The sequence below is a fragment of the Microtus oregoni genome, unplaced genomic scaffold (genome assembly GCF_018167655.1).
Source record: "Microtus oregoni isolate MIOR12 unplaced genomic scaffold, Mior012 000010F_ref0000083, whole genome shotgun sequence".
In the NCBI taxonomy this organism is placed as follows: Eukaryota; Metazoa; Chordata; class Mammalia; order Rodentia; family Cricetidae; genus Microtus; species Microtus oregoni.
In genome coordinates, this window is record NW_024543069.1 from 32,635,294 (window position 1) to 32,654,629 (window position 19,336).

The 19,336-nt window shown below is 40.0% G+C and overlaps 1 protein-coding gene across 1 annotated transcript in view; it reads left to right on the plus strand.

Moving 5' to 3' along the window:
* The first annotated feature begins 412 nt into the window (after window positions 1-412).
* Window positions 413-19,336, plus strand: part of Sclt1 (sodium channel and clathrin linker 1) — a 115,910-nt gene continuing 96,986 nt past the window's right edge. The window contains exons 1-4 of the mRNA XM_041659195.1: window positions 413-551; window positions 5,448-5,515; window positions 15,399-15,457; window positions 15,956-16,028. Of these exons, the coding sequence (XP_041515129.1) occupies window positions 518-551; window positions 5,448-5,515; window positions 15,399-15,457; window positions 15,956-16,028 (234 nt within the window). The 5' untranslated portion in view covers window positions 413-517. The remainder of the gene's footprint in view (window positions 552-5,447; window positions 5,516-15,398; window positions 15,458-15,955; window positions 16,029-19,336) is intronic.

Sequence of the window (19,336 nt, forward strand, 5' to 3'; positions counted from 1 at the left end):
ATCGCCTGCCGGAACCTCAGGCAGCGCGATGACGTAGGCTACGACGCTCGCGTGATGACGGACGCGGCGTCACCGTCTCCAAGGAACGGTCCGGGGCACCGCTTTCAAAGTCGCAGGGCGGGCCGAGCGGACTCGGCGGCGGCTCGGGCTTTCCCGCTGTCCTGGCGTCGCCCCTCAGCCCCGCGGGGACGCGGCGGCCGAGCCCGGCGGTGCCCACGTCGCCCTCCGGCCGCCCCGCCGCCCCTTCCCCCGCCCGGGTCCAGCCGAGCGAGCGGACTCTGACGCGCGTCGCCTGCCTTCGGCGGAGCTGCGGGCCGGGCTGCGCCGCCGCGTGAGTGGGATGCTGATGCCTCCGCGCCAGGGCTCGGCTGCCCCGGCGACCCCTTAGCTTTTCCTTTGCCCTCACAGCGGGGGGGCTGTTTTTATGTTTGTTTGTTTAGAAAAAAAATCTTACTCTCCTCCCCACCCCCGCGAGGAATCGATAAAGGTGATGAAAACTCCAAAGTAAAATCTCGAAATGGCCACAGAATTCGACTTACTGAGAGACCAAAGTAAGCGCCCTATTCCCTGATGGCAAATTCATCTGTATGGTGCAATGTCGCTGTCGTTGACCTACTAATATGTTTTGGTTGTGGTTGGATCCCAGCGTGGAAATATGTGAAAACGGCAAAGAGGTCCGCTTCACAAAATGCTCGGTGATGCACCTGAGATTATGTATGTACTTTGCGAAGCAGAACAGCTGGTAAATACGCGTCCATTCCTTAAGCGTGCATAGTAGTCGGCTAGATCCGAAATAGGTTTGTGCTGCTTCTCTTGTGCTCGAAGAAACACGGCGCTGATGGCCAGGAAGAGTTTCCAAGTCTGCAGTAAAGGACCTGCAGGCATTGCTCTGGTCGTTAGTTTAAAAGATGTGTGTTGAGCTGCTGTTTTATTACGTGCCAAGGGCTAAACAAATATAGCTGATGTCGGGGTGAAGATATTCTTGTTCTCCCAGCGCGTAATTGGCAGAGGGAGATAACATAAATCCCATAAACACATGGACGCGGCAGCAGCTGCTGGCTCGTTTGCATCAGTTACCAAGGAGAGTTGATGGAATTATTGGGTAAATATTGGGATGTAAGGGAGAATAGCGTCTGACACCTGGCGCTGAACAAACATTGACCATTACGCCGTTATTAAACCATGGCCAGAGGGCATGCCGTTTGGACAGAGTTGACATCAATGTGTGTTTCCTGAGCAGGACGGCTTAGGTATCCCAAGTATTTGCCGCGTTGAAGGGACTGGAAGTCTGCTGTGTTTGAAGGCAGCAAGGTTGCCTTGAACAGGATAGAGAGGTTTATAGAGGAGTACAGTTCAGTTAGCTGCGGTCATCATAGGTAAGAAGTGGCCTAAGGAGGATGGAGGTTAAGATTGAAGACTGAGAGATTTGAAAAACTAACGGGAGCATCATAGACCAGAGGTTAAGAACATAATCTCTATATTTGTGTCTGTAAGTATATTACCTCGGTCTCATACTTCCTAAGTTTGATCCTGGGCAAAATCCTTGACCTCCGGTTTGTGCCTTTGGTTTGGTTTCCATTGATTTTCACTCGTGAATAAGAACACCCTCACTGTGCAGAGTTGTGGGACTTAATTGAAACGTTACAGATGAAGCCCTTGACATGGTAACTAGTATATGTTAAATGGTCTCTCGCTCTCTCCCTTTTTTTCTCTCTCTCTCTCTTTCTCCCTCTTATTCCCTCCCCTCTCCTCTACACACACACACACACACACACACACCACGACACTACAATAATAGCGTCATTTCGTAGGTTTGAAGTGGGAAAAGCCTCATTCTATAAAGATCTATAAGTATGGCCACAATCTGATGTGAGACAGGAATTGCTTGAGTGAGTTTTGCTTGGTGGTGGGATATCTGAATTTTAGAAGATGACTTTTAGGGAAAAAAAAAAAAGCACCATAATTCTTAGATAAAAATTGAGTTCCAAATACTAGCAACCCTAAGTAAGAGAATTTATTTTGAATTGAAAACTGAATAGTAGTTTATTAAAAGACAGGTGAGTGGAAGCAGAAATTCTCAAACAAACAGCAAAGCATTCTCGAAATTTGTGTATTCAGGAAAAGGAGCATGGAATTAACTGTAAGGTTGGTGTGAAGCGATGACAGCCTGTGTGCTAGGTAAAGGTGTGGCTTGTCCTTCTAGCCTCAGCACCTGCTGAGATGCAGATGATGCTGTCCAACCTCCCATCTGTCTCTGTGCTCTTCCACATTGGCTTCTGTCAATCTGATTTACTTCTCACGGCTTCCATTTGTTTTTGTTTGTTTTGTTCTGAGAAGATCTGGCCTCAAACAAGATACAATAAATCTTTATTTTTTTCAAAAATCCTTTAGTTTACATCTTATGTACAAGAGGATTTCTTTAGTAGATTTGAATTTTACTAAAAGAAAGTGATATATTAATAAACCTTAGTATTACATGATACCACCAATGTCTCTAAAATTTATAAAAGCAAATGGTTAGCACATTTGCATATTTATGTGCATTCATAACATACACAAAAGAAAACAAATAAGCCAAGTACATCATTGCAAAGTGAAAAATTCTTGTAATACAATTCAGGTCAAGAAATGGGAATGGCTAGGACCTCAAAAAACTTAATCCCTCCTCTTCCTCAAAAATAGTGAAAGATAACCACTCTCTTTAATTTTATTCCTTAATTTTGTTTATCGTGTGTTTTAGTTTTAAAAAGTAAGATCATGAACCATGTATTCCTCTGTGTGTCATCGTTCATGATATTGTTAAATTTATCTGTATCATCATATATACTAGAATTAGTTCATTTTAATTGCATACACACTTGGCCGTTTTTAATTCATCACTTTTCTATTGTTTTGGTGGCTATCTGAGATAGTTCCAGTTAATGGGCCACTAGGAATACTACTGTTACTTTTTTGTTGTTATTATGGTTCTTGTGCCCAGTTGCATGCATTTTGGTTGGTTATACTGCAAGAATTGTGTTTATATTTAATTTTAAAGTTTATTGATTTTAAACTCCCATCAGCAATGTATGGAAATTCAGTTTGTTCCACATAATCACCAGTTCTCTGTGAGGTTGCAGAGCTGTGCTTTGGAGGCCAGAGGATGCTATCCTTTGATGTTCCCTCCCTCCCCTTTCCCCTCCCCTCCCTCCCTTCTTCTCTGTCTCTCTCTTTCTGTCTTTCTCTTCCTATCTTTTTTCTTTCTTTTTTCTAAGACAAATTCTCTGACTGGACTAGGACTTGCCAAATAGCCTAGGCTGATTGGTTAGGAAGTCCAGGGATTTTCCGTCTCCACCTTCCCATCCCTGAAATTACAAGGGTGTTTCACCAAGTCCTGCTTTTCTTATGTGGACTGTGCGTATTGAACTCAAGTCTCTAGCCTGAAAGACAAGCACTTTACTGATTGAGCCATCTCCCCTGTTAGCCCCTATTTGCACAGTCTTGAATTTTAATTTGTGCTAGTTTTAATTTATACTTTCCCAGTGTCTACTGAGCTATTAGTTGAACTCTTCAGAATATTTTTTTGTATACTGAACCTTTTTTTTCTGTTTCTCAGCTGATTAGAAGTTCTTTATTCTAGATACACTATCTTTGACCAATATAGATCTTAGAAATGTTTTCTGTTTATGTTGTGCTTTTATTTTCTCAATGTTCTTTTTAATAAGTGTGGTATAATATAGTCCAGTTTGTTGGTATTTTTATTTTAAATGTTGTCTTATTTTCATATTTGCTTGGATGTGACGCCATGACCAAGGCAGTGTATAGAAGAGATGGTTTATGGGGCTTTACGGTCTCAGAGGGTTATAACTAGCACGGTGAGGAACCTGGCAGCAGGCAATCATGGTGCTAGAGCAGTAGCTGAGAGTGCACATCTTTATCAACAAGCACAAGACAGACAGACACACACACACAGAGCCCACTAATAGGAATAGCTGTGGTTTTTGAAACCTCAGAGCCCGTCCCAGTGACACACCTCAAACAAGGCTACAGATCCTGTCAGCCTGTGGGGACATTCTCATTCAAACCACCGCAAATATTTGTTTCTTTTCTTTTTTTTATTTAATTATATAACCTTAAGTCTTAAGGTTTTAGAAGTGTTTCTTGGTTCTTTTCTACCAATTTATTATTTTATATTTATGTCTACAGTTCACTTGTAACTAATTGATTTTAGTGAATGAGTTTAAATTAATTTCCCTTAGTTGTCTGCTTGACCTAGATCCATAAACAAAAAGGTACCCCATTTCTCCATCTACCCCCACCCCAGTTCTGGAGTACCCCTTTGATCCTAACTTATTAACATGTATGTGTAAGTGTGTATCATTATAGTTATGAATTCTAAATACCTTTTAATTGGCAAGTTTTGTTTAGCCATGTGTATATTGCTGGTAGAGACCAAAAGAGTGTTGAATTCCCTGAGGCTGGTGTTACAGTTGTGAGCTACCATAAGTGTGCTGGGAATTGAATTTGGATTCTCTAGAAGAACAGCTAGTGCTGTAATTGCTGAATGATTTCTCTAGCCCCTCTTAAATTTTTTTATTTATTTGTGCATGTACTTGGACACATGCATGGCGTGGGGTGAATGATTGCATGTGCGCGCAGGCATGCATGCCTGTTTGCCTACACGGTGTAGGCAGAAGCTAGAGTACAACAGAAGGGGGTGGTTCTAGAGATTGAACTCACGTTGTCTAGCTTGATGACAGGTGCTTTTATCTGCTGAGCCATGTTGCGTTCCCAGTCTTTTCCTGATGTGAATACAGATGTGGCACAGTAGTGAAAGCTCAGCTTCATTCTGGGCCATCTTTTTCATGGTCTCATGGCATTCCCATTGAAATTGGATTCTGTATCCAACAATTTCTCCTCAGTATAGAATGGGTAATCTTTCCAGGTGACGTTAAGACTGGTCCACAGGAGTGGTGGTGGCTCATGCCTGTAGTCCTATCACCCAGAAGGCAAAGACAGGAAGATTCCCTGAGTCAGGCCAACCTGGGCTACATGTGAATTCTAGATTAGCCTGAGTGGAACCCTGTCTTCAAAAATGAAGGAAGGAAATAGAGAAGATAGATATGATGTGTACCTTCCCAATCCTTTTTAGTGTTAGAAGTGGGAACAAAAAACAATGGAGAATATGTTTCCACTTCTGCCAGAAGAGACTGATAATTCAAACTTATAAAGGAAAAGATTAGTTCTTTGTAGCTGTTCTGTATTCATTTGGGAGTTATTATTTGGCTTATGAATATTAAAAAGACCTAATTTTACATTCCAAAATGATGTGCTGAAATTGATGATTCATCTTATGAGACGCAATCTCAGAGACTAGAAATCTTTCATTGGCTACCTTAGATAGTAGGTGCTGTTTTCTTTGTTTTGCCAAATAGACTTACTGAAATTGGTTTTCTCCTTTGTTTCAGATGATAACCTAAGTCATATTCTTAGGCAGTATCAAATTGAACATATTTTCCAAGACCCAACTGTGCAGGTATGTGGAATGATTTAAGTGTAACAAACTAGATTGAAATTTGGTTGTAAATATATCTATTTCCTTATGAATTATTGATTGCAGTCAATACAAATACTCAATATAAATTCTACTTAGAATTGTTAACATTTGAAATTGCCTGTAATCTTTAAAATTTTGCTTATAGCTTTGAGTCTTGTACAGGAAATTTTGATTTTGCTAACTGTATATAGTAAGTTCTTTGTCCATAGAAATTGCTTTTTTTTTTCTATCTTTGGAGCTAATGTTATATATGTTAAAGTATCTGAGGTCCAAAATGGGAATTCATTCATGCTTTGAAACATATTAAAGTGATTTCTCAAGATGTGTATAACTGTTTCAGTTCTTACAAATTATGATATTGAAAACCCTGTGAATGCTGGCTATGTGTCCTGCATGTATAAGGCCCTGAGTTTGATTCCTATATCCCCAATTAAAAAAAAAACCAGAAATTATGACTGAGGCATTAACTAACACAGATAATAATATACATTGATTTTTAATGTTTTCTTCCTGAGGTGTTATTTACTTTTAGATTTACTTTAATTTTAGATTTTATCAGCAAGGTGAATTTATTCTGATAAATATCTTACAACATAGGTCTGAAAGCTCATTTAAGTGATAACAGCAGCAAAGACAGATTTTTGAAGCTCCAGCAGTTCCGTGGACATTACTGCAGCACATCTGCTGGAAGCTATAGCTGGTTTGATCCTGAATGTGTTTTTACCAGTAACACAGCAATGGCTGCAGACAGCCATCAGAGCTGTCTGTAATACGCATCATGATTGTAATTATTGAAAACCTCAAGGTAGCAAATCAGTGAGGGACACATCTCCCCTTATCATCCCAAAATATCCCTGCGTTAATTCTTAGCAGGTGTAGGTTCTTTTCTACATGTACAGTTTTTATAATCATATAACAGATCTTGATTCCTGTTCTTAATCTTCGTGGCAGAGTATTGTTTCTGCCTCCTCTGTCCTGTGTAGTCCTCCATAGCTGCCAGAGTTCCATTACACATCTTGCTTTTCACCATGCACTTTGCAGTAGTGAGAGAAGAGGTGATGTGAGAACATAAAATGAGTGTTGGTCTCCTTTCTAGCAGCCATGCCTTGACCATGTGTACTTCATCCCTCGGGGATTTGTTATCCTTGTAACAGCTATGAAGCATGGGGAAAAGTGGAACACAGTCTGCAGATTCAGCGCCAGAAGTGGAATGGGAGGGTAGAGGGGCTGGAGCTGCAAGTAGAAAGTGTGTCTGGAAGTCCCAGTGGCATACTGGCAGTTCTAACCACAGGAAAAACCTACAGCTCTTGAGAACCTTAAATCCATTGTGGGATTTGGTGTGGCAGTGGCTCCTGCTGTGTGGTAGCCTAGCATTGGAGAAGAGGGCAGTTGCATTGCTCTTAATATCAAAGAGCACTATAAACAGGCACTACCTTTAGAGGAGGCTACTGTTTGAGATGGAGCATTCTAGAGATGCAAAAACAAGGAGCAGTAGTAAGTCGTGAAGCTAGTGGACATAGGGCCTGGTAGAAGACGGGCAGGAGAAGTAGCAGGAACAGGGACCTGGGGAGTAGGCAGGTATTGATGTGCTAATAAATTTAAGGAGCACAGAGCTCAGGCTGTGGAGAACATAGCAGATGATAGCCCTCAGCACCCATGGCAAGGAGCCAGTCCTGTTGCCAGTGGTTTACAGACTCGTGGCTCTCAGATTGCTTGGCCTCTGGAGCCATCTCACTGCTGCCTCTGGCGCTACCAGCAGTACTGAGAGCCTTGAACTCAGGTTCAGCAGTTTATACTGCTGCCTCAGCTTCTTCCTGCTGGGCAGGGTATGAGAGCCAGAGAATGCTGTGTTCCATCTAGTCTCCCTCTCCAATGTAAAACTTAGTGGTCTTCTACTTTGCCAGCTCTCTAAGGTTACCCGTTCTCCATTTGAACATTTGTCACCCTTTGGTGCACAAACTTTGGAGACTCTGCAGTTCAGAGAAATCTATCTAGTAGGTAATGAGCAAAAAGATGGAATGAGAATTTTATAGCATCATCTCTGTATAGTACATAGATTTTTATAATCATCCACAGACAATATTAAGTCCCTTTTTAAGAATCTAAGAATCCAATAGAGAAGTTACAGCACACTGTAAAACAAAGTAAAACTAAATGAAGTTGGAGATTAGAGGCATCCACTGTAGTGAAACTGCTTCACCTACCACATCAGCTCTCCCTCAAGACAGCCTAATTCCACCTGTGGATGGGAGTGAGACTGGAGTGAGTGGTCTCAGAGCAACAGGAACATGCCAGTAGGGACCTCAGTAATTTTAGAGAAAGGATCTGTGTAACAAAAGTGAACAAAATATACAAAAAGACAAACTGAAAGTTTTAGAGGTTAAAAACTACAATACATAAGATTTTTAAAATGTAGTAAGTCTTCAACATCAGACTTAAAATAGGAGTAATCTGTATACTTGGAAACACCTGAATTGTCTTTTCAGAGGAATAAAAAAGAAAATGAAGAAAACATTTATGGGACACAACCAAGAAAAATCATATGCAAATTTGTGAGAGTCTCAGGAGAAGGATAAAAGAACTGCAAAAGCTACTTGAAGAATTAACAAAAACTTGTAAGACACCTGAGAGAAATCTAGACGTTCAGGATTATATGTTTCCAAAACAGGTTCAACCCCAAAATGGTTTATCTAAGATATGCTGTAATTGAATGTTCAGAAATTTTGTATTCAGAGAGTTTAGAAAACAGCAACATTAGACAATGACTCACCGTATAACAATTAAACTTCATAATATTGTAAGCGAATTCCTTAACAGAGATGTTGTATGGATCTAATTGGTTTAATAACAAAAGCCTGGAGTCAGATACGAGGGTTAATGCTGAAAGGTCAGAGAAGCAGAGCAGCTAGCCACCAGTTCTTAGCTCTACTGAATTCTCAGACCAAAGGGGTGATCCTATCCCTGTGAAACCTCAGACTGAATCCTGAGCTCCTGTCTCCTCCTGCCTTATATTCCTCTCCACCTCCCTAGTGCTAGGGTTAAAGGTGTAAGCCACTACAGCTTTGTTCTGTTTCTCTTTTAGACTGATTCAACCTCGGGTGGCCTAGGGTGACCTTAAACACACAGAGATCCCTCTGCCTCTGTGTCCCGAGAATGCTGGGATTAAAGTGTATGTCACCACTGTCTGGCCTCTATGGCTAACTAGTGTGGCTAGCTTTGTACTCTAATCTTCGGTCAAGCTTTATTGGTTAAAGCACAAATAAAAATATCACAATATTTCCCCTTTTGTCTAAAATAAAAAAGTTTATAACTAATATAAGAAAAAGTATATACAATAAGTACAATAAATATATAGAATATATACAGGCAATAAGTACATCAACAATGTCTAGTCCATTTGCATTTGATAAATTCAGAGAAAATACTTATATATCCTATCTTGTTGAGTCCAAAGTATTGTACCTGATTTACTTTTTATTCTAAAAAACTATCTTTTTATATCTCTCAACCTTATACACTTTACAGTTCTTTACTGAATTTCTTTTCTGAGTCTGGTAAACAAGAAAAACTATAACTGTCTAGTCTTCAACTCCCTCAGAGACCTGAGAAGGAAATAGTATTAACTGAGTAAGCAGGAATTCCTGTACAAGCAAGCGGCCCAAAAAATGTAAGAAATGACAGAAACATCTGGCTGCCTGGAGAGTCACCCAAGGTTCCTCTGAAACATTGGGGCATCCATTTTGGGCTTATAGGACTAGAATATTTGACAGACTTTTATGAAGCAGGATTTTTGAAGGACTGTCCTGCTTGTCTGGGCAAGGTTTGGCAGTCACTCTCTTTTGTGTCCTGCTTATCCAGTTTGCACAGCATACTGTCAGCAGTCGAGGCAAGAGCACATTCTGAACTGAATAACAAACGGTGCAGCTACTTTTGCCACAAAGAAAGTAAACTCCATGTGGAGTTTCTTTGATGTCCATCATCTTCTCCAAAGTAGATTGGTGCTGCCAGGAGTAGACATGTCTCACTGTCTTAAAAAAGAACCCATGTTATTAAGACATCTTAAATGCCTTATTCTTCAGATCTCTGAAGTGTTTGAAGATGACCCATTTATCTAAACTATATCTGTTTGATCTTGAAAATATACCTAACATGACTATAAGTTTGATTGTAATAGGTAACTAATTTCTAATCTGCATTACTATCCTAAATAGTTGGTAATAATAACTTTCAAGGGCTAGAAATTTGCATTACATTGTTAAATGACTTGTATAGGTACAATACCTTGAACAAGATTAGAAACATATGTACAGTATGTTCTATTAAAAATAATCTTAAATTTGTATCTATATGCAAAAATCCATATCAATGTAAAATATTTAAAACTAGTAGTTGCTATTTTGGTTTATAAGTAGATTCAATAATCTACTTTTTTATCCTATTTCTGTATTACCCCTTTTTCTTTTTAGAGTAGATTCAATAATGTACCTTAATATCCTATCATAATTACAGCCTTTTTTTCTTTTCAAAACAAGAATCCTGAATTTAAACTCTTTTGTTCAGCTTTTTTCTTGACCATTACCAATAACAACCTGAACCAACCACTCTAAACAATGACAAATATCCATAACCAATTGAATGACCAAAACCCACCTATCCTACCTCTTGGGAATGTGGGTATCATGTTCTTAAGTTTACTTTCTGCTGTCTAGGGGTGACAGCATCTTTACGGGATCCTGAAAAGAAAAATTTTGGGTTAGTTTTCAAGACCTGGGAAAGTTATCATTTGTTGTCCAGTCTCTGTGTAGTAGGAAAGTGCAGGGCTTGTCTCAAGTCCTGGCTAGAGTATTCTGTGAGGCTGGACCATCTTAACTAGCCATCTCGAAATTGTTCTGAGCAGTTTGTAGTCCAAAGCTTATCTTTAGGTAGTGTTTTTCGGCTTAGTGGTATTATCATCATCCTAGTGAAATCGTCATAATTATGGGATCCCATCATCCTTTTGGAAACTTCAGAGTTTGCTGTCAGGCATGGTCATGGTTCACTGCAGAAAACTTATATAGACTCAAACCCAAAATCATATACAGGAAACTAAATGAATGAAGCCTTTTTCTAGAATTAGTTAGTACTCTATATAACCATTAATATCATGAAAAAAATTAAAACATATATATATACCTATATTTAAGTATATTTTAATTTTATTTAATATATATTTAAATATTTTTAAATAAATGTCTATATAAATCTTATATGTTTTGTGAATATTTATACCTTAAGAAAAGCTTTAAAGAGTTAAAATAAAACCAAAGGATTATGAGATTAGTAGCAATAAAATAGTTCCTCAATTTGGTTCTTCTTCTATTCCATATCAACTGTCTCTTCTGACAAGAGACAAAGATTTTGGATTTTCCTTTAACAAGCATGCTTGGGTTTAGAGAAGGAGAGAGCTACATTCCAACTCCAAAGCCAGCTTTAATTTTTTTAATTGGACTGAGACTACAAAAAGACTATTTGTATTATATGTCTGTAGAGAACAGAAGAAACAAACATTTGAAAAGATTTATGAAATTTTATCCTGTTGGAAATGTGATAGGTCAATTTACTCTTTTCTTGGGACATTTTTTTTTTCTGGATAATTTGTCCCTTTTCTTCAGATGTCTCATTTGTCAAGTGGTCTTCTGATTCCTTAGCTGAATACCTTTATTCTCCTGAAAAGACAGAAACAAAACCTTCCCCAACCATAATTTTGGGGAGACTCTCTTTTGGCAAGTTATATCTGATCAAATAAAAAGCATTTACTAGTCATATAAGTTAGTTTAGATTGAATGGTCACCCCTGATTGGTGACCTATCAACTCTTCTAATCAAGAAGTCTCTTGATTCATATCAAACCTTTATCAATTTTATTCATGGTTTCTCCTGTTTTTTTTTTTTTTTTTAACCTTTTAAAACAGAGTAAGGTATTTTACAGTAGGCAGTAGGTTCTTCAATTGCTCTGGAAAGGAGTTTTGTCCACAATGACAGGAGACAACTGACTTTGACATGGGGCCTGCAAGAAGCTTTTTTTTTTCAGAGAAGATTCAATAATCTATCTTTTTATACTATAATTTCTATATCTTTTTTACTACGTAGATTCAGTAATCTACCCTTATATCCTACCATATCAACCAGGTAGAGTGAGATGGTTTATTTCAAGTAGAACAGAACTATCAACCAAGAATTTACTTGTCAAAACTGTCCGTTAGAAATAAAAGAGATAAAGAATAGCTGGGAGACTTCATAACTCCCCAACTGCGACACTGATACAGACAGTTCATTAGGCTGAAGTAAAAAAGCACTGATTGTCTCCATGTTGAACTATGAAAGTAAAACTTACATACAAGAATATTTTGTTATTGGGAATGTGATATTTAGGTCACTTTTAATTCTTGTGTAGAACTTAAAAGGCAGAAATGCTAAAAGTAACTTTACTACAATTGCTTCCTGAAGAATACATAATGATGGAGGAAGGTCATTGGCTAATAAAGGAACTGCCTTGGCCCATTTTATTGGTTAGGACATAGGTAGGTGGAGTAAACAGAACAGAACGCTGGGAGGAAGAGGAAGTGAGCTCAGAGACTCGACCACTGTCCTCTCGGGAGCAGACGCCTGAGAGAGACGCCATGCTCCTGGCTCCTGGGCAGACGCACGCTAAGAAGCTCCAACCCAGGATGGACATAGGTTAGAATCTTCCCGGTAAGCGCACCTAGGGGCGCAACACAGATGATTAGAAATGGGCTAAATTAATATGTGAGAATTAGCCTAGAAGAGAATGGGCCAAGTGGTGATTAAATGAATACAGTTTGTGTGTTGTTATTTCGGGGCATAAGCCGGGCAGGCGGCCGGGGTGCTGGGAACGCAGCTCCGCTGCCCCTTATTACTACAACATAAAAACAATAATTTGTGACTTGGAAACTTTAATTGTATGGAAGAGAATAACAATACAAACTTTTTGTACATCATTCTAAAAGGTCAGTTATAAACACTTACTCTGAATCAAGTTTGAGATGTTTTATGCATGCCTCGTGCTCAATACAAAGCCAAAGCACTTAGGAGATACACAAATGATAGAGAAAAGAATCAAAACATACTTTTTATAGAAGTCATTAATCAGGGAGAGAAAGCAAAAGAAGCTGAGAACAAAGGAACTTCAAAACAGAAAATAGCAAGATTGCATTAGTAGTATTGACAGTAATTACTTGTGAAGTAATTCTCCAGTCATAAGACACAAAGTAAATGAATGCTATTTATAAGAGAGTCGACTGTGGCTTAAAAGGACACTTATAAGTTAAAAGTAAAGGGAGGGTAGAAATATCCCATGCAGATGGAAAGGAGGACTGGGACTTGTCCCGCACATCCTGTTGCTGCCGTGTCATGGACATCCTGTAGCCCTGGGTCTGCAGGACTGCCTACCCCGACCTGTGTGCCAGCAGATCACAGATGGGGTGGATTCGGAGTGGGTCAACATTTAACCTCAGTTCCAGGCCTGGGCAGTGGCAGGGTTGGTTGGTCAGTCCGCAAGCTCTCCCCTTCACCACCAGGGTGAGTTCTCCAGCATTGCTCTGGCTAGGTCACCCCTTGCAGCAGTGAGCAAGAGGTGGAGTCTGTTCTCGTGGTTTCACAACCTCAGGATTGGTTCTCCCACACCCACATCTTCAGGGCCAGCTCTACTGTGTTGTCCAGGCGCGGTATAGAGGTCACTCCCGAGTGCTGCAGCCAATGAGGGGCAGGGATAGCTCTCCTGCCTTTATGACCTCTGGACCAGCTCTCCCATGAGGCAGAGGCGGCGGATCTCTTCCCTGCCCATGCTGCCACTTGACAGATGAATAATGACCACAGCTCTCCCACCTGCCTCAGGCATTGATTGGGGTGGGGGAGGCATCTCTCCCCAGCCCATGCTGCCATTTGGCAGATGAGGGACAGGTCCAGGTCTCCCAAGCTCGTGTTCTCCAGCAACATATCTGTGCCCTGTCAACAGGATCAGCTCTGTTGTACTACCCAGACAAGGTGCCGAGTCTGCTTTTCTTCTCCAGCTGGAGATAGTATGGGATGGGGGAGGGAGCACATTTCCTCGTCCCACCACCACACTGCAGACAAAAGAGGCAGTACCAGCTGTGCCCCTGTCATGATCTCAGGGTGAGGCACAGGGCTTGTTCTCCTAAAGAGTTGGGTCATGTCCCCCACCTGCTGCAGGTGTCGAGGGGTGAGGAGAGGAGGGCATCTTTCCCTCACCCGTGCTGCCCCCGTGGCAGATGAGAGGGGTGCAGTCGGCTCTCCCGTTCTCAACCCCCACAGAGAACCCCCTGTGAACAGTGTCAGCTCTACTGTGCTGCCCAGGTGAGGTGTCCGGGCCCTCTCTTCTGAGTCTTCAGCTGATGAGGGACAGGACCAGTTCTCCCTAGTGTTGCAGCAGTGTGGTGTGAGGCTAACTCTGTATAGCCCTATCCTCTCTTCCTTTCATGGTATCAAGGACCACAGGCCATGACTGCATCAGGGCATGAACCTAGGCATGGGCAGTAGCCCAGGCCCAGATATCATCATGTCACTTCTTCAGATACGCCTGTGTCCACAGGAAGTGACCCGTTCTGTTCCCCTCCCCATAACACCGTACATTTCCTCACCATAACAGTGCCCCATCTGCCCAGCACCAGAAGGTGCCAGGTGGGCCCAGGATGCAAACTTTCTTATCTTCATGTATGCAGTACCTCTGTATTGGTTATGTCATTATACTACAGAAGGTCCCCAGGCGACAGTAGCTTACACACAAGCTTGCAGCTTTTGCTAATGTGAAAGTGATACACATCCACATCTTTTCTTGAATTAATAGGTGCTACAGTGCAGCAGCAGTGGGCCCAACTTCTCAGCCAGCTGTGTGATCACAAGTATGAACATACCTTGCATGTGTTCCTCAGCCACCATGTTATAGGGCAGTGTATAAAATGCATTGTTAGCTTTTCTCGTTTTCAGCCTCAGATGAAATTGTCAGCCATTTTAAGCTAAGGAATGTCTATATTTATATTGTGACTTAACAAAACGTTTCCATTGAGGAAAGTTGCCCAAATTTGCCTGTCATTATTTCCTACAATCCCATGTGAATCCACAGTTACCTCAGAAAGAAGAAAGATTAATAAATACTTTTAAACTCATACATTGGAACTGCATTTATTTATTGTAGAAAAAGAGCAAATTAAATTCAGCAAAAGAAGAAAGGGAGTAGAACTTGACTGATGATATATGAGCATAAATATTAGGAAAAATTTCAAAAGTAAAAAGGTTGGTATTAAAAAGAAAGTATGCAAATCGTTTTCAAAGATTAAAGAAAATGACTGTTAGTGTTTGAGAAAACTACTGAATTTCTTTTGAGTGTTATCTTCTTTCTAGGACTTAGTGTATTCTCTAATTTACTCTAACATATATTGTATTTTGTGGTGTTTTGTGGGTACATGGCCAAATATCTGTATATAATAATAGTGCCACATGTTCTTCAGCTCTTAAATCTTCCCGACACCGTGCTCACCAGAACTTTTAACAGCGATAGTAAACAGCCTTGTACTGTTACTGAGTGTAACATAAGCTTCCTTTGTTCACCACAAATAATGATAGTGTTGATGGTTGGTAGATAGTTCATCTAATAGAAATTTTTTTATAGTTCTAATTGGCCAATTTTTATCCTTCATGGTTAAATTTACCAAATGCAAATCAGCTTTCTTCTTTCTTCTTTTTTTGTAAAGTTTTTTTTATAAAGTTATAAAAATTTTAATGACTTGTTTCAATTTTAACTAGAATAATTTGAGAAAACATTTTTAAATGACTATTTTCTTTTATAGACCAGCATGTCCAAAGATGGCAGAGGTGACATACTCGTAAACTCAATAGAAGACCAAAGGTAAAGTATTATCAGATATACTATTGCTTGCTTGATCTTTGAAAAAGTTCCTTTAATTTAGGGATGTTTATTTTATGGTCTGCTGTAATTAAGCATTAATGACATGCTATTGAGTTCATAAAAATATTGGTGGAGTCTAGAAAACTGGATTATAATGGAGGATGATCTTACCTTCCCTGCCTGCCCCCAGGAAAAGACGGTACTATCTGGGAGCATCTTTGATTTGTTTACAAGTAAACCCTTTGGAAAGTGAGGCTTCCTGTGATAGAAGCCAGAGAAGCTAATTGTTATCCATCAGTGCTCAGACCTCTCCTCCTGCCCCTTCCACACAATCAAGAAGGTTTTAGTCCAAAATATTACTTGTGCTAAGGTTAAGAAAGCAGCAAACTATTGATTCCTACTAAGCACAAATTTCTATTTTGGGATTTCTTTTACTTGTTAGATCTTAAAGTAAATGGAACTGAATATACTGTAATTTAATTCTGTATTTTCCTACAGTTGTTTACCTCCTCTTATTGCTGAGTATGAGAAACATCTGGAAGAACTAAGCAGACAGCTGACCTGTTACCAGGTATGAAGTCATAATCACTAAGCTTCTGTGTGGTTTTACTGTGAGAAGAAAATATGAAAGTTTCATTCATTTTTAAATGTGTATAGGTAGACATTATCTTCAGTATTCTTTTAAACCCAATATTCCATTGTTCTTGCGGTCTGGCAGAGACATCTTTTCGAAGCTTGGAGCTGTGTCCTGATTGCATTATTATCTGCTTGTATCTCTGTGCTCAGAACTGTCTCATAGCCTTTCATACCTTACCCTTATTCTACCCATGGTTATCACTATTTGCAGAATGGTTTTCCCCATTTTTAGATCTATTTCTGCCAAATGCCTTTGTCTTGTGTCTTTTAGATAAGATAATACTAACCTACTTCCAGTATAGGCTTAGATTCTGGTACATGTTTTTCTATTACTAGTGGATGTTTATTTTAAGAATAACAGAAATAAGCTCAGGAAGCTGTCTATAGGCAGATCTGTCTCAGGGTGTCTGAGACTAGGCTCGTGAAAAACTAAAAATAATACAGGATTGTTATTTCAGTTACCCACATTTCATTTCCTTGAACTGAAATAAATGTCTTTTACCTTTCCTCCCAAATTTTCTGATACCAGAAAAACTGTATAAATATTTCATTTTTATAAAAGAGTTTTTATTTGGTGGGTGGTGGTGGCGCACGCCTTTAATCTCCGCACTTGGGAGGCAGCCGCAGGCAGATCTCTGTGAGTTTGAGGCCAGCCTGGTCTACAGGAGGCTAGTTCCAGGACAGGCACCAAAGCTACAGAGAAACCCTGTCTCAACGCCCCCCCCCCCCCCCCGCGCAAATTAGTTTTTATTTTTAAAATTATCTTACAAAGTAATAGGTTTTGATATGGGCTTTTCCTACATGCTTTGTTTTTATGTATGTAGGAAAACCCTAGCTCTCCTAGCTATAGCTCCTAGCTCTCCCTCCATGTGTACCTGCACTTTCCCTTAACTCCTTTTCCCAGCTATACACTTTGGCCCTAGTGTTTCCTTTTCTGCTTTTGCTGTTGTTGTTCTCACTGTCTTCTCTTAAAGTTGCTGCTGCTGCTGCTGCCTCTACTGCTTCTTTCTAAAATGTATAAAGAATTGTACAAATTAAACACTAAAAACAAAGCTGCCAATCAAATAAGCTTCAGGTCTCAAATGGAAGAAATACAAATGGCAGATAAATATTTAGAAGTATTTCTTAAGCAGAACTTCTGAGTGTCGGGCTAAGCCCACCTGCTGACAGTGGCTCCTCCTTATTAGAGCTTGAATATACTAATGATTGTATTTGGCTTGGATACCAGACCCCGAATCAATTCACTAATTGTAAAGAAAGCAGGGTTAATTTGATGCAAATGTGAGAAAGCACAGTAGCTTCGTATAAAAATAACCCCTGGAGACTGATATTCTCAGAGGAAGAGATTCTGTGCTGTGCCTTGAAATGTAGCACATAGTAAGCCTTGGCGCCCTTCCGTCTCTCTTAAAAATACCTGAGACAAATCAACTTAAAGGAGGGAGGTGGGTTTTGGCAAATGGTTTCAGTCCAGGCTACCTGGCTTTGAGAAGAGAGAGAATGTGATAGCTGAAGAACACTGGAGGAGGCTGCTCACTTCATGATATCTGGGAAGCAGCGAGAGAAGGGTGCTGTGACTAAATAAGCGCTTGGAGGGCATATGCTGGTGACAGGCTGTCTCTGAATTGTCCATGAAGCTATGGATTAATTTGATGATAACGTTAGAGCCCTTATAACGCAAGCTTCTTGCAAGTTCCAACCTCTAAACATAAGCTTTCAAACCTAAGGAGCATTTTATACGCAACCTTAATATATATAGGCCTTTGAATATCTGGTAAATCCCAGGGCTTAAGGGAACAAGAGAGAGCTAAATTAATGTTTTTACAGTATTAATTTTTTTAATTAATAGATTGGTATATACCTTTACTAAGAGAACACAATGCTTTCAACTCCTAAAGATAAAGTTAGATATTTTCTTTGCATAAAGACTTCTCATTTCTATCGAGGTTTATTGGGTTGCCAGCCCCCTAAACCTTTATCATCCACAAGGAACACTTACAGCAAGTGAAAAATGGCTGAAGGGGTCTGATGATGAAAGGAATGAATCAGCCATATATAGTTCCAGTGTTCTCTCTTTCCATATTCTCTTGTGTCTGTTAGTTGTGTCTCTGTGGGTATATAAACTGTAAAACACAAGGTTTCCACACAGTCACAATTAACAATTCTTTGGCAATAGTAAGGATACCAGGCATGCATTTCTTAGGGCCAAGACAGATAAGGCTGGCAAAAACAAATACCTGTTAGCTTGGGTGCCTGTTAGCTTACTTATGTCTCAGAGGGAGTGTGGCTGTGAAACACCCAGGCATATCTGAAAAGGGTAAATAGAGGAAGGAGCTATGATCTCTAAGAGGGGGGAGAGGGACGTTGTGTGTTAACTACATTTGTGTAGTTATGTAATCTAGAAGTTTGTAATTTATAAATGTAGAAAAAAGAGAAAACCGCAATGCTGCTTTTTCTCTGCGCACTTCTGCTTACTTCCAAGGTAGCTGAGAGCACAGCACACAGCGTTTGTGGTAACCATGGCAACCAGCGTAAACCACAGGAGGAAAATGGATGGCACTTGATCCACATTTAACATTTTCACCAAATGTTTGCTGATTAAAGGGTTTCTCTTAGCACTGGATCAAGGTGAAAAGCTGCAACTATGTAGTAAAATCAGGAGATTGCAGCTTCCAGCCCAGGGCTAAGTGGTGGGGTGCTTGTACCCCTGATGCCCAGGTGCAAAGGAATTCCTTTCTCTGGGGCTACTATAAGAACAAAGGTTTGACAGAGGGAATACTTTCACACCAGGGCCCCACAGTGTGGGGAAAGGCCATCCAGTCACCAGTACAGAAAAGAATTATGCCCAATAATCGATTCATACACTGCTGAGGTTTTTTGGGGACGAATCCCACTATGGAAAAAAGGAGCATTATGAATGACATCACAAGGGTTTTAGAGAAATGACAGCAACTATATTCAAAAGACAAATATTTCTAAAGCTTTACAAATTGGGTTTCCTCCACTGGAATACTCGTGGTTCCCGTGGGTTAGCCTAGAGATTGCACCAGCGGTACTCTCACTGAATAATGCTGTGCACCACAGCATATTTCCAAGTTTGTTTCTTTACAAACCTATAAAGTGACAGGGTAGAGCCAGATTCTGATTCTATATTATTTTAAGACAATTCTTAAGTTAATTCATTTCCCATTTTTTGTGATGTCTCTTTTAGCCTTTGGCCATTTAAACTTAAACCAACCACAACAA